Source organism: Salmo salar, chromosome ssa03 (assembly GCF_905237065.1).
Source record: "Salmo salar chromosome ssa03, Ssal_v3.1, whole genome shotgun sequence".
In the NCBI taxonomy this organism is placed as follows: Eukaryota; Metazoa; Chordata; class Actinopteri; order Salmoniformes; family Salmonidae; genus Salmo; species Salmo salar.
Genome location: NC_059444.1, coordinates 14,038,774 through 14,052,041, shown reverse-complemented (window position 1 = coordinate 14,052,041; position 13,268 = coordinate 14,038,774). Strand labels below are relative to the sequence as shown.

General features: G+C 41.6%; 1 protein-coding gene across 1 annotated transcript; it reads left to right on the top strand.

Moving 5' to 3' along the window:
* The first annotated feature begins 3,005 nt into the window (after positions 1–3,005).
* LOC106598913 (zinc finger protein Gfi-1) lies at positions 3,006–7,515 on the top strand. Its single transcript, XM_014189938.2, has 7 exons — positions 3,006–3,343; positions 4,538–4,731; positions 4,969–5,169; positions 5,391–5,797; positions 5,917–6,054; positions 6,231–6,396; positions 6,731–7,515. The coding sequence occupies exons 2-7, from the start codon at positions 4,620–4,622 to the stop codon at positions 6,907–6,909; spliced, it is 1,203 nt and encodes a 400-aa protein (XP_014045413.1). The 5' UTR covers positions 3,006–3,343; positions 4,538–4,619; the 3' UTR covers positions 6,910–7,515.
* Positions 7,516–13,268: the final 5,753 nt, after the last annotated feature.

The following is a 13,268-nucleotide window of genomic DNA, read 5'->3' as shown; positions in this document are numbered from 1 at the left end:
GATTGCAGCCCTATCTGGAGGGAGCAGTTGGCAGCTGGGGGTTCGGTCAGATTTGGCTTGTTGTTCCCATTGGGCTGTGGTTGAATGAGGGGAGGCAGTGGGTGAAGTTAAAGTAAGGTTTGTGTGTGTGTGCGTGTCCATGTGTTTTTTTCCTTAGCTGTGTGTGTGTGTGTGTGTGTGTGTGTGTGTGTGTGTGTGTGTGTGTGTGTGTGTGTGTGTGTGTGTGTGTGTGTGTGTGTGTGTGTGTGTGTGTTTCCTTAGCGCTTCACGTTTGTGTGGTTTGTGTGAGTGGGCCAGAGGAACTTGTGAGGTGATTAGATAGCGGTGTGGTTTTTATAGAGATGTCTCAACACTGATGGAGGCTCCACAACAGACTCCACTCTTACTGGATTCCAACCCCCATGATCTGCCCCTGACTGCTTGATGTACACAGGGGAGACTATTTTGATACTTAGCTTAATATTCTATGGTAAATTGGACAAGAATCCAAACATGCTTGAGTCACATGAGCTACAAAATGGACTGTGGAGGCTCACAGTCCACTGAGCTGTTGATAATATCTGAGAATACCTGCTCGGCTTTATAAAACCCACAGATACATAAGATTAGTCTATCAGTGGTAGGCTTATTTTTGTACCTTTATTTAACGAGGCAAGTCTGTTAAGAACAAGTTCTTATTTACAATGACGGCCTACCCTAACCTGGACGAGGCTGGGCCAATTGTGCGCAGCCCTATAGGACTCCCAATCACGGTCGGTTGTGATACAGCCTGGAATCTTACCTGGGTCTGTAGTGACACCTCTAGCACTGAGACCGCTGCGCCACTCGAGAGCTTATCAGACCTTACTTTAAAGTAATTTGCCTTGTTGCAAAAGGTGACCCATCACTTCAGAGTGGATTGCAGTCAAGAAGATTCAGTTGAAACTTTCAGGGCTGGTTTCCCAGAGCAAGATTAAGCCTAGTCCTGGATTGAATAGCACTTTCAATGGAGAATCTCTATTTAGCACGATTTTTTAAGTCCAGGAGTAGCAGGCTTAATCGGGGTCTGGAAAGCAACGCTCAAATAACTAACATATTGCACAGTCAAGTTTTTTGAACTGGTGAGTTGTCTTCTGAAAGATTCACATGGACTTTGTGGTGTTGAAGCGACAGCATTGCACAGGTAAAATACTATATATACTTTCCAGGAACATCAGTCACATACTTTTTCTCTGCGCACATACGGTTTCAAGAACATTAGCTTGAGCTGCAGATATAGACTGGTGGTTCACAGACAGCAAGTCAAAGCCCACGTTTATTTCTATAGCATGTTTGAGAAAGTTGAAAGAAAAAAACCACAAGCTGTTATCACAGCGACTCTTTGCAGCTATTTCAATCACATATTTGGCTGAGAGACTGTAGCGTTTACCACCAGGGTCTCTGGATGGTGAGAAAAGCAGAGAGAGAAAAAAGCCCGGCTGACGAGATGATGACCTGTCGCAGCATTGATAGCGCCTGTTCTGCACTGTGTTTGGTTTCCTGTTCTGGCTCTGAGTTTACACTCTCCAATTCCTTCAGCTCTGCTCAGATAGATATCACTCTGCAACACTGCACAAGGTCAGTCTGCTTTGCCTTTACCTCAATGCAGTGTGATTGTGATTGACTGCCCAAAAGGATGCAAAGATATTTGCACCCCTTTTAATTTTGTTAATGGCTTATTATAGACAAGACAGAGTGTTGGGCTTGACGCACTTGATGCTCTTAGTCTGCTTGATGCTCTTAATGCCTCAGACACCATATTAGGTCTGTACAGTACTGTGCATGTCAAGCTATTTGTCTAATCAGTCTCATTCTCAAGACCCTAAAAGGCACATAAAGGTGCATCCTCCACTGAGGTCCCATGGAAATGGGATTTTCCCCTCCAGATATCTTGACGCAGATCAAAACTTCAGGGAACAAAAACTCTGAAGATTATACAGATTTCACAGACCCGGGTTCAAATAGTATTTGATTTGTTATCGTTCAAATCATCTGAGTGTTTGATTGAGTCTGTCTGATGGAGTGCCAGATGGGAGAGGTTTGCACTTGGGTCTATTGCATTGGTTCAATTTTACCAGGCAAGGTCAATCAAGCCAACTCAATTATCTGAACCCAGATCTGATATGAAATCCATAAAGGGAAACAATGAAGGCCACTATGCCCTGCCCTGTGTGTAAGAGTAGCCATGGGTGCATCCAGTGACAGTCCGTCTGGCTTTCGGGTTGGAGGCCTTCTATTCCAGTGAACTCCATCCAGTGACAGTCCATCTGGTTTTAAGGGTGGAGGCCTTCTATTCCAGTGAACTCCATCCAGTGACAGTCCATCTGGTTTTAAGGGTGGAGGCCTTCTATTCCAGTGAACTCCATCCAGTGACAGTCCATCTGGTTTTAAGGGTGGAGGCCCTCTATTCCAGTGAACTCCATCCAGTGACAGTCCATCTGGTTTTAAGGGTGGAGGCCCTCTATTCCAGTGAACTCCATCCAGTGACAGTCCATCTGGTTTTAAGGTTGGAGGCCTTCTATTCCAGTGAACTCCATCCAGTGACAGTCCATCTGGTTTTAAGGGTGGAGGCCCTCTATTCCAGTGAACTCCATCCAGTGACAGTCCATCTGGCTTTAAGGGTGGAGGCCCTCTAATCAAGTGAACTTCCACCTGCAGGAAAGTGAAAACCAGGAGAGAAGACAACAATGGGCTATTCATGTCAGTCAAGATGCCTGGTCAGTTCAGTACACAAATAGTTCAGATAATGAATGGTTACGAGATCCATTTAAAGGAATGTTTAGGATCTGTCTGAAATTACACAGCTTCTGTGTGGGCATTGGCACTGTCACGGCTAAGGATGAGTCTAGCCAGCCCATAACCCATAGGTCTAATACTGGAAACATCATTACAAACTCACAGCCCTACCTTGAGCTGTAAATAGACAAACAGACTAAAATTGGGATATGAAAAAGCTGCCTTGGAACATGAGTTGTCTGTGGGAATTTTTAAATGATGATTCATTGGGTGTTGTGTTATTAATGTATGAGGAGTTATAACTTTATTATAACATCAAATCAAATTGGTTGAAGTCATTTCATATGACTTGATTGTCAAACAAGGTAGAACAACTGAAATAGGCATCAAATGATTAGAATAGCCCTTTATGTCATTAGTGATCAGGCCTAATCACTGTCTATTTACTGAAAGTTGTGCAAAAAAAATCTGAAGTTCAGGAAGTTGTCAGCTGTTTAAAGGTCATGTCAGCCGCACAGCCGCTGTGTTCAGATGAGAGAGAAGGGACGCTGCAAGTTGCGCCTATTACGCATGTGGACACCGAGTACGGGTAGGTCTCAATGCATTAGACTGAAATAACAAAAATTGTAACTGAAGCTGTTTTGTTTCTTGACAATTTTAATAATCTGGACTAAATATTAATGCTTCTATGTGTGGTTGATTGAGTGTCAAATGTTTTAAGGTAAAGAATTAAATACTTTTTGGGGGGGGGGCAATACTTCAGATGTCAAGTGATTTATCAATTACTTACAGTTACAATGTGTTGGAGGTGTTAGTTGTTACTCAAAAGGCTCGGTAAAAGAAAATAAGTACGGGTAAGCAACTTCGGCTATGAGTATCCAGCATGTGTTCCAACGTTGCTTATCTCAAGTTGTACTTGCAGGTTCAACTAACAACGTTCTTTCCCACACCGTCCAGAAATCGATTTCACTTTGCTTTCAGACAACTTCGAACACCAACCTTGAACACGAAAATCCTCGCAATGATTTAATTTGAAGCTTAGTGATTTCTGGAATAGGCTAAATGACATCTCAGTTCACTCCAACTTTTTTTAATCAAGGGCGAGCCTACCCCTGGGCACAGACGTCTATTCAACGTCTATACAACGTTAGCTCAACGTAATTTCATTGAAATGACGTGGAAACAACGTTGATTAAACCAGTTTGCCCAGTGGGTACTGCTATAATAATAGTGCCTTGACATACTTTGGCATTACGCATTTGGATAAGATACATTTGGAAGAAGTTATTGGGTCTATACGGGTGAATTAGCCAGCATGCTAACTGACGGCGGGTCAGTAAGGGATACCTCAGGTCCGCACCTGCAGACGGTTGCATGGAGAGGGCTAGTCACCTTGCCGTGCATGCGTCATTAATGGGATATCATTGCCGGTGGGTGAGCTCTGAGAAGGTACCGCAGGATCCGTTTACACTGACATGGGCCTAGTTGCATAGGCCATTAATGAAGGGAGGGTTGGGGCTTTAAATCGACATATATTCTAAAGACTCCACATCATGAAAGGAAACAACTACTATGGCCTCTTAATGACCTTTTTGAAATATGATAAGTTGTGGTATTCAATCACACCCTGTAGACCGCGGAGGGCAGTAGTTCCTCTGGCCACCTGTCTCGCAACACCTGGTGAACGCGCAGGTGCCTTTGGGCAATGCGCATGCTTCATCTCCTGCCAAAAAATCCCTATGTTGGATGAACCTGTCAACCAATGGTATTAAAATCTTTCCAGAGATAAAATAGGTCCGTGTGGACGAAGAGGATTTCATCACAAGTGACCAGGGATCTTGACAGTCACACAGCAGAGAGTAACCATGCCGAGGTCATTTTTGGTGAAGAGTAAACGAGCACATAGCTACCACCAACCACGATACCTGGATGATGACTACATTAGAATGGATACTATTTTAGCCCATATATGCGCAGGTATGTCTATCTGTGATGCTGCTCTCAATGTATGTCACGCCTAGGCCTGGACTTAGAATACATTATGCACGTCACACACAAGTCTGTTTGGATATGGAAACGATTCGAATGTCTCTAAATTCGCGTGGAATGTTTTATGTTTACTTTTTAGAATTCACAAATAAAATATAAAACTGTGACGAATATTATGAGCTTGAATTAAATGCCAGTCCTTGCTCTCTTTCTCTATGGCTATAGAAAGCAAATTGCAGGTTGAGTTTGAGGGGAACTGTGACGCGCAGGTTGCTCCGAACCACCGCAACCTCTCCCCCGAATCCCGCCTGGTGCACACGGCTGACCACTCCCCCATCTATCCGCTGAGCTGCGAGGGCAGCGTGTGCGACCGCTTCTCGGACTATGACGACTACTGGCGCCCTCCATCTCCATCTGCATCACCAGGTTTGTGTTTATAGTTTGTTGTGATGTCATCATTACGCATATGCGCACTGCATCTCCAAACATGGTTATTTGAGGCTGTCCCTCTGTTTTTCATATTTTAGCACTTTTATCCTTTAATATAGGCTACCAGAAAAATAAAGGGTGTTTTATTTAATAACTATTACGTATTTTTGTAAACAGTATTTGGAAACGTGACGACTAAAAGTCCAAATGTTTTCCAGATTCGGAACAATGTTTCACTCCGTCAGCAGACGACGCTCAGCCTTTCGCCATTCCATTTCGCTCTTACCCATGGATGACCTACTCTGGCTCCGAGCTCAGACACCTTGTGCAGCGAACATATCAACACAATCTCCCCACAACCCTGGAGCCCGACATACAGATGGGCCTCTATGGATCCGAGGATGGTGCCACCAACTCCCTCATTTACGCACAGAGGGGCCCCCACACTGGATTTTACAGGGACTTTGGGTCTACGGTGTTCCCTACCTATAGAATGCGGGACGCCGACCAGTTATATTCGGACCTCAAGCTGAAGACCAAGGCCTCTGATATCAAGTCTGAATCCGATCTCATCTGTTCACGTCTAGAACCAAGTGGATCGTACAAGTGCATCAAGTGTTGCAAGGTGGGCCTAGCCACACTCCTCTACCACAACGTATGGCAACGATAAACAATTGTTCGGTTTCAATTGGGTGATTGTCACTTATTAACACATATTAACACCTCTTTCATCCTCTCCTAAAGGTATTCTCGACGCCGCACGGGTTAGAGGTTCACGTTCGTCGGTCGCATAGCGGAACTCGCCCTTTTGCCTGTGGATTGTGTGGGAAAACGTTTGGGCACGCAGTGAGCCTCGAACAACACAAGGGCGTTCACTCACAGGTAAGGCCCAAATGCCTATGTCACTTAGTATTTGGACCTTCAGGCCTACTTTCTCCTATGCCTATTGGGAATGAATACCACGTGTAATACATGCGTAAACGACAAACGCAATGCATGAAATAACAAGGTGCAGACGGCCACATGTCACATGCGCTCACATCTTACCTGGTTCACAGGAGAGGAGCTTCAACTGTAAAATATGTGACAAAAGCTTCAAGCGCTCGTCCACGCTGTCCACGCACTTGCTTATCCACTCGGACACGCGGCCCTACCCTTGTCAGTACTGCGGGAAGAGATTCCATCAGAAGTCCGACATGAAGAAACACACCTTTATCCATACAGGTGAGAGATCCCGCACCAACCACAAAAGATAAGTTAATGATTTTAAAAGATTATATAAAATATTTTACAAACGCCTGTTATTTAAAAGTGTCAACCAAACAAAAAGTAACTTTTCCCTCTGGGCACACACTGGTTGAATTAATGTTGTTTCCACGTCAGTTCAATTAAATCACGTTAAACCAACGTGGAATAGACCTTGAATTGACGTCGGTGCCCAGTGGGTATGCATGTTGTTATGCTTCTAAAAGTCAGACAATTAGGCTCGAGAACAATCACAGCAGATATGGAGAGCTCAAAAGGACACTTTCATAATGCAACTTGTTTACATGCTCAGGTGAGAAGCCGCACAAGTGCCAGGTATGCGGGAAGGCCTTCAGTCAGAGCTCCAACCTCATCACGCACAGCCGCAAGCACACAGGCTTCAAACCGTTCGGCTGCGACCTCTGCGGCAAAGGATTCCAAAGGAAAGTGGATCTGAGGAGGCACAAGGAAACACAACATGGATTGAAATGAAAAACTGTCAACACCGAAAAACTGTGCTGGAGAACTGTACTATATTAATACATGTAGCGTAAATATGTCGCTTTCAAAATACGTTTATGTTATTCTATCATTGCTTGGTTATATGCCTTGGTTATATTGCCCCTTCTTGAATTGTTGTTTTGAAAATGAAACATGTATTTATTAAATCGGCCTATAGATTTTCATTAGCTACAGGCCAAATTCTGAATATCATTTCACACAACACAAAAATACAGGATTTAAACGTTTTGGTTGTGATCCACAAGGATTGTATAATTCGTTTTAGCCTAGCCTATTTGTTTTCTTCTCGAGAAGAAACCGGCTAGTTAAATGCTATAGCTTAATAGTCTATTTATCGGAACATTTTAATATTAATGCCTGTTTAATTAATTAAGGCCTTTAATTATCCAACACGGTCACTTTATAATCTGCTGTGTATACAGAATCCATGGTGGGGAAAGGAGAATTTATGCTCTTTTGTCTGAATATACATTTTAAATGTTCCCTTGTCTTTTGTAAAAACAATGATAGGCTTATAAGTGAAGACATCTAAACCAAACATGTTCATATATAATAATAATAGGCCTTCATCCAAAATTCTTGTCAGTGAATTGAATTGTCAGTGAATTGAATTGTTGTCAGTGAGGTGAGTGAATTGATACAGTAGGTTGAATTCAGAATGGGAAGAGTAACCTCTTCAGACATCTCTCCAACATATTACATGATACATTTCTGAAATCCTCAAAATGTTTCATAATCACGCACAAACACACATTTTATCACAGAAGGCGGCACACCCATTTGTGAACACTGAGTGAAAACCCTATTTTCAGTTCTCATTTGGTAAACAGCAGGTTAGATAAACGGGGACACCATTATTACAGTCCTAATTGTACCCCAAAAACAATTCAATGTTGTGTGATTAGGAAACATCTGAGAATTTCAGAAATGTATCATGTGTTGTATATGTTGGATAGATAAAAAGTGTCAATTTTTTTCTGAATTCATTCAAATAACAGTACTAATAACAATACTACAAGAAAAAATGAACATGATATAGTACTACAAGAACCAGATCCTTGCCTAACCTAAGTACAGGTGTTCCCTAATGTAAACCGGATCTTTCCTCCATTGGAAAAGCCTAGAAGACTGTCCTACTTTAGCTAGCTATGGTTAGTAAAGCGGGACAACAAAAAAGTGCTGAATTACAAAATGTAAACATAATATTGGCAACTTAAAAAAAAAATGTATTTTGATGCACCAGTAGTATGCACATTTACATCACAACTTGGCACTGTTCATTATGAGTTGTATGACCTTAACAGAAAAAATCTATATGTCACTGATCTTACTGTGCATTGCAAGGTGAACTTCCTGTTTAAAGCTTGCTCTTGGTGCTTTCACGACAACTGGGAACTCAGAGAAAAAACGAGGTCAAATCACGACGTCCAGATCGGATATCTAGAAAGAGGTTTGAGTTCCTGGCTTGGAATTCCGAGTTGAATCACTGTTCAAAACGATTTTCCCAACTCAGAGCAAGTTTTCTATCAGGAGTTCCCAGTTGATGTGAACTCACTGAAGTCGGAGGTTTCGGCCTAGTACCCAGTTGTTTTGAACGTGGCATCTGCCCCCTCTATGATGTCACACCAACGAAGTGATGTGATTTTTACCATGTGGTTGGTTTCTCTGCAAGGACATTTGTTTACTGTTACAAACTGTCTTTCTATTTGTGCAACTAAACTAATCGGAACTAGGCAACTCAGAAATGTCCGCTTTACTAACTCGTTGAACATAGCTCGTGCATAACTACAACCAGTTGGCAAGTGTGACATTTCCGAGTTTCCTAGTGGCAATAGTGTTGGTGCTTTCAAGACAACTGGGAACTCAGAAAAAACGAGGCATCAGTGATCTTCAGGTCGGAAAGTCAGAGCTCTAGAAGATGCCAGAGTTTCTGACTTGGAATCCGAGTTGGATGAACCTTCAAAACGCCCCCCCCCCCAAGTTCCCAGTTGTCTTGAACGCACTGAAGTCGGAGATTTCCGAGTTCCAAGTTGATTTGAACGTAGCATAACAATAATTTAGATTTTCTCTTGTCAGACCAATAAATATATGCTTCAGGATTAAGCTGTCCCAGTTTATATAATGTTCCACTTTCTGAAGTCACCCTATAGGCTTTTACATTTTCGACACAATTTCATCGCACAATATTTTATTTTCACAAATGTTTAAATGAACAAGGAAAAAATGAAAACTCGCACCAACAAAATTAACATGTTATTGGCTTCAAGCGAAAAGCTTTAGAAATAATAGACTAAGGTTATATCTGTAACTGTATCATCCTAAAATGTTTGAATAATAAAATACACAAACTATCCATAAAGAATCACGATAAAATATTTTTTTGCCCCTCAGATAATGTTTCTAGTCGCGCGAACCACCTGGTCAAAAACAAATATTTTCAGACACAACTTTCTTGTCAGACTTGGAATAAATGAGATTACAACACCATAAACTTCCTGTGAAGGAAGCTGGGATAAACAGCGACACATTTATTGCACCATCCTCTTCCAGTATGGCAATATAGTCGACCACATGACATTTTTATACACAGTGGAAAACCTGAGTGTGATTTATTTGGTTGTATAGAAGCATGGGGTTAAACATTGGAGGCTTGTAACTTTGAAGATTTGATTTAGACATTTACAGTATCATCAGATTCAGTATATCAGTGTTTGTTTGAAAATTAGGAGAGGCATAATAAGACTATACATTTCCACCATGAAGCTGGCAGAATGTGTGTAAACTATGCACCTGTTCAACAATTCCTGTGTAATAACAAGCCTATTCGACGATACTGTATGTCTGTTCAATTTTCTTGGAAATTTCAGTCTTCATTTCAGAGCACTAAAGCCTCAACAAGCACTGTCCATATCCTGAGAGAAGATGAAAAGTAAATTCTCTTAATTCTCAATAGTTGTTTGAACAAAACTGAAAAAGCAACCAAACCAAAGTAATACAAAAAAGTCAAGGCAAGGTTGTCCAATACTGATTTCGAATAAAAGTAAATCAATGATGTATCTATCAGAAGCGCGATACCTCCAGCCCTTGCCGTTCTGATAGGAAACATGTAGACTTGGCTGTAACAGTAAAGAAAGTCGTCTATAGTAGAGGAGACTGGATGGCTATGGTTTTGAGTAGCTCGACTAGGCTCTGTAGGTCCTGAAGTGACAGCTGACCGGGAACACCTCTGATAACCTGCAACACACAAACACAACACGGTCAGGAAAAACCAAGGGTTATCCTACAAAGCAGGTTTGAGGAGTTAGCGAGGTAACTTTGGTCAACTCTTGAATTCAACTAGGGATAACCGGTCATTCAAAAGTGTCTCACCTTTTAGCCTGGTAAATTTATATGGCAACGAATCCATCAGAACTATAACCTGTTCTGGAGAAGAGCCACTTACCCTGAATGAAATGACTGAGCCACGAGTTGAGGACCAATGAAATCAGATTCCCTCCTTCATTTGAGGAAGACAACGGATTCAATATTTTATTAAAATGTCTGTGTTAAAAAAATACTCATGTTAAAATATATCACATTACCCATTTAGTAATGCCAGAAAGCATTTTAAACTTCACGCACAGTAACACTTTTGTATGACTTAATACAACCTGTTGGGGCTAGGGGGCAGTATTTTCACGGCTGGATAAAAAAACGTACCCGATTTAATCTGGTTACTAATCCTACCCAGTAACTAGAATATGCATATACTTATTATATATGGATAGAAAACACCCTAAAGTTTCTAAAACTGTTTGAATGGTGTCTGTGAGTATAACAGAACTCATTTGGCAGGCAAAACCCTGAGACATTTTCTGACAGGAAGTGGATACCTGATGTGTTGAATTACCTTTAAGCCAATGCCATTGAAACACACAGGGGCTGATTAATGTTTTGGCACTTCCTATTGCTTCCACTAGATGTCACCAGCCTTTACAAAGTGTTTTGAATCTTCTACTATGAGATCTGACCGAACAAGAGCCTTGGAACGGTGATGGCCGATTAGACTCTGGCGCGCGAGGTCATGTTGGGTACCCTCGTTCCAAAACGTTTTAAAAGAGAATGCATTCGTCCACCTTGAATATTATTCATGTTCTGGTTAAAAAAGGCACTAATGATTTATGCTATACAACGTTTGACATGTTTGAACGAACGTAAATATATTTTTTCCCCTCGTTCATGAAGTGAAGTCCAGCGGGCTTAGATCATGTGCTAACAACACGGAGCTTTTTGGACATAAATTATGAGCTTTTTTGAACAAAACTACATTCGTTATGGACCTGGGATTCCTGGAAGTGACATCTGATGAAGAGAATCAAAGGTAATGGATTATTTACATAGTATTTTCGATTTTAGATCTCTCCAACATGGCCGTTTGTCTGTATCGCAAAGCGTATTTTTCTGGGCGCAGTGCTCAGATTATTGCAAAGTGTGATTTCCCAGTAAGGTTATTTTTAAATCTGGCAAGTCGATTGCGTTCAAGAGATGTAAATCTATAATTCTTTAAATGACAATATAATATTTTACCAATGTTTTCTAATTTTAATTATTTAATTTGTGGTGCTGACTTGACTGCCGGTTATTGAAGGGAAACGATTTCCTGAACATCAACGCCATAGTAAAACGCTGTTTTTGGATATAAATATGAACTTGATAGAACTAAAAATGCATGCATTGTCTAACATAATGTCCTAGGAGTGCCATCTGATGGAGATTGTAAAAGGTTAGTGCATCATTTTAGCTGGTTTTATGGTTTTGGTGACGCCTGTCTTTGAATTGACAAAACATTACACACAGCTATTGTCAATGTACTCTCCTAAAATAATCTAACTTTATGCTTTCGCCGTAAAACCTTTTTGAAATCGGACAACGTGGTTAGATTAAGGAGATGTTTATCTTTCAAAGGGTGTAAGATAGTTGTATGTTTGAAAAATGTGAATTTTGACATTTATTTGGTTTCAAATTTGCCGCTCTTGAAATGCACCTGCTGTTGATAGGGTGCACCACGGGTGGCACGCTAGCGTCCCACATAGCCTAATACAATTATTATATCAACCAGAGTGGGGGGGAAATGTATTTGTGCATTGATAAGCACACCAAAGCAAACAAAAGTCGGCATTAACAATAATAAAATACAGAAGGCACTTCGAAAATCCTATTTCACGCCATAGCTTGCTGAATTTGCAAGAGAAGTATTTTTTAATTTTGATTTCAGCACAAATGAAAATGTGTCACATATATTGACGTTTCAGTATTAAGTCACTGAAGAGTTCGTCGTCCGAATAGCCATGTGCTACATGCACGCGCAGTTACAAGCCTGCTAGAGTTAGCAGCAGGAGAACGAGCAATATCCACGTCATAGTACGGACGAAGGCTGAGATGAAATGCGAAGCTAACTGAAGCTGATTAGCTTTAGAAAACCCTGAGTAGATCTAGCTTGCTCCATAGGATTCTCCTCTGGATTCTATCAGATCGCACTTTGTCGGCTATGCACCCTTTTGGCTCCCGAGTGGCGCAGCGGTCTAAGTTTCAACTGAATCTTCTTGACTGCAATCCACTCTGAAGTGATGGGTCACCTTTTGCAACAAGGCAAATTACTTTAAAGTAAGGTCTGATAAGCTCTCGAGTGGCGCAGCGGTCTAGAGACGTCACTACAGACCGTGGTTCGATTCCAGGCTGTATCACAACTGGCCGTGATTGGGAGTCCCATAGAGCGGCACACAATTGGCCCAGCGTCGTCTGGGTTAGGGTTTGGCCGGGGTAGGCCGTTATTGTAAATAATAATTTGTTCTTAACTGACTTACCTGGTTAAATAAAGGTTAAATAATAACAACATTAAAGGCAATGTTCCCACGTTTGCTGAGACCCCATTCCATAAATGATACATCTGTCGGCTCAATAGTAAATTACCTTTGGTGCTAGCAAGCAGACTAGATAGTGCTAGGTATCAACAGACAATCAAGAAGGGGCTGGAAACTAGTGAGCTTCGATTGGCCAACAGTAACGCGACGTCGCGGAGTATTGGCATAAAGTTCCACATTCCCAACTTTGGTTCCGCTCTTTTCAAGTCCCTCGCCCATGTTCTTATTGCCCAACGGTACCCCGTCCACTTCGCTTCTGTCATTGAAAATGAACGTGCTTCTGTTGTTTCAGCGCCCCCAACGTGATATGTAGATCTCCTCAGGCATCTATAGTAAATATGTATATGATTTCTGGGTGGCAATATGACTAATCTCCTCAGCAGCACAATGCACATGTTTGTAAAGTCTACAAAGCGGTGTGTTTAAGGG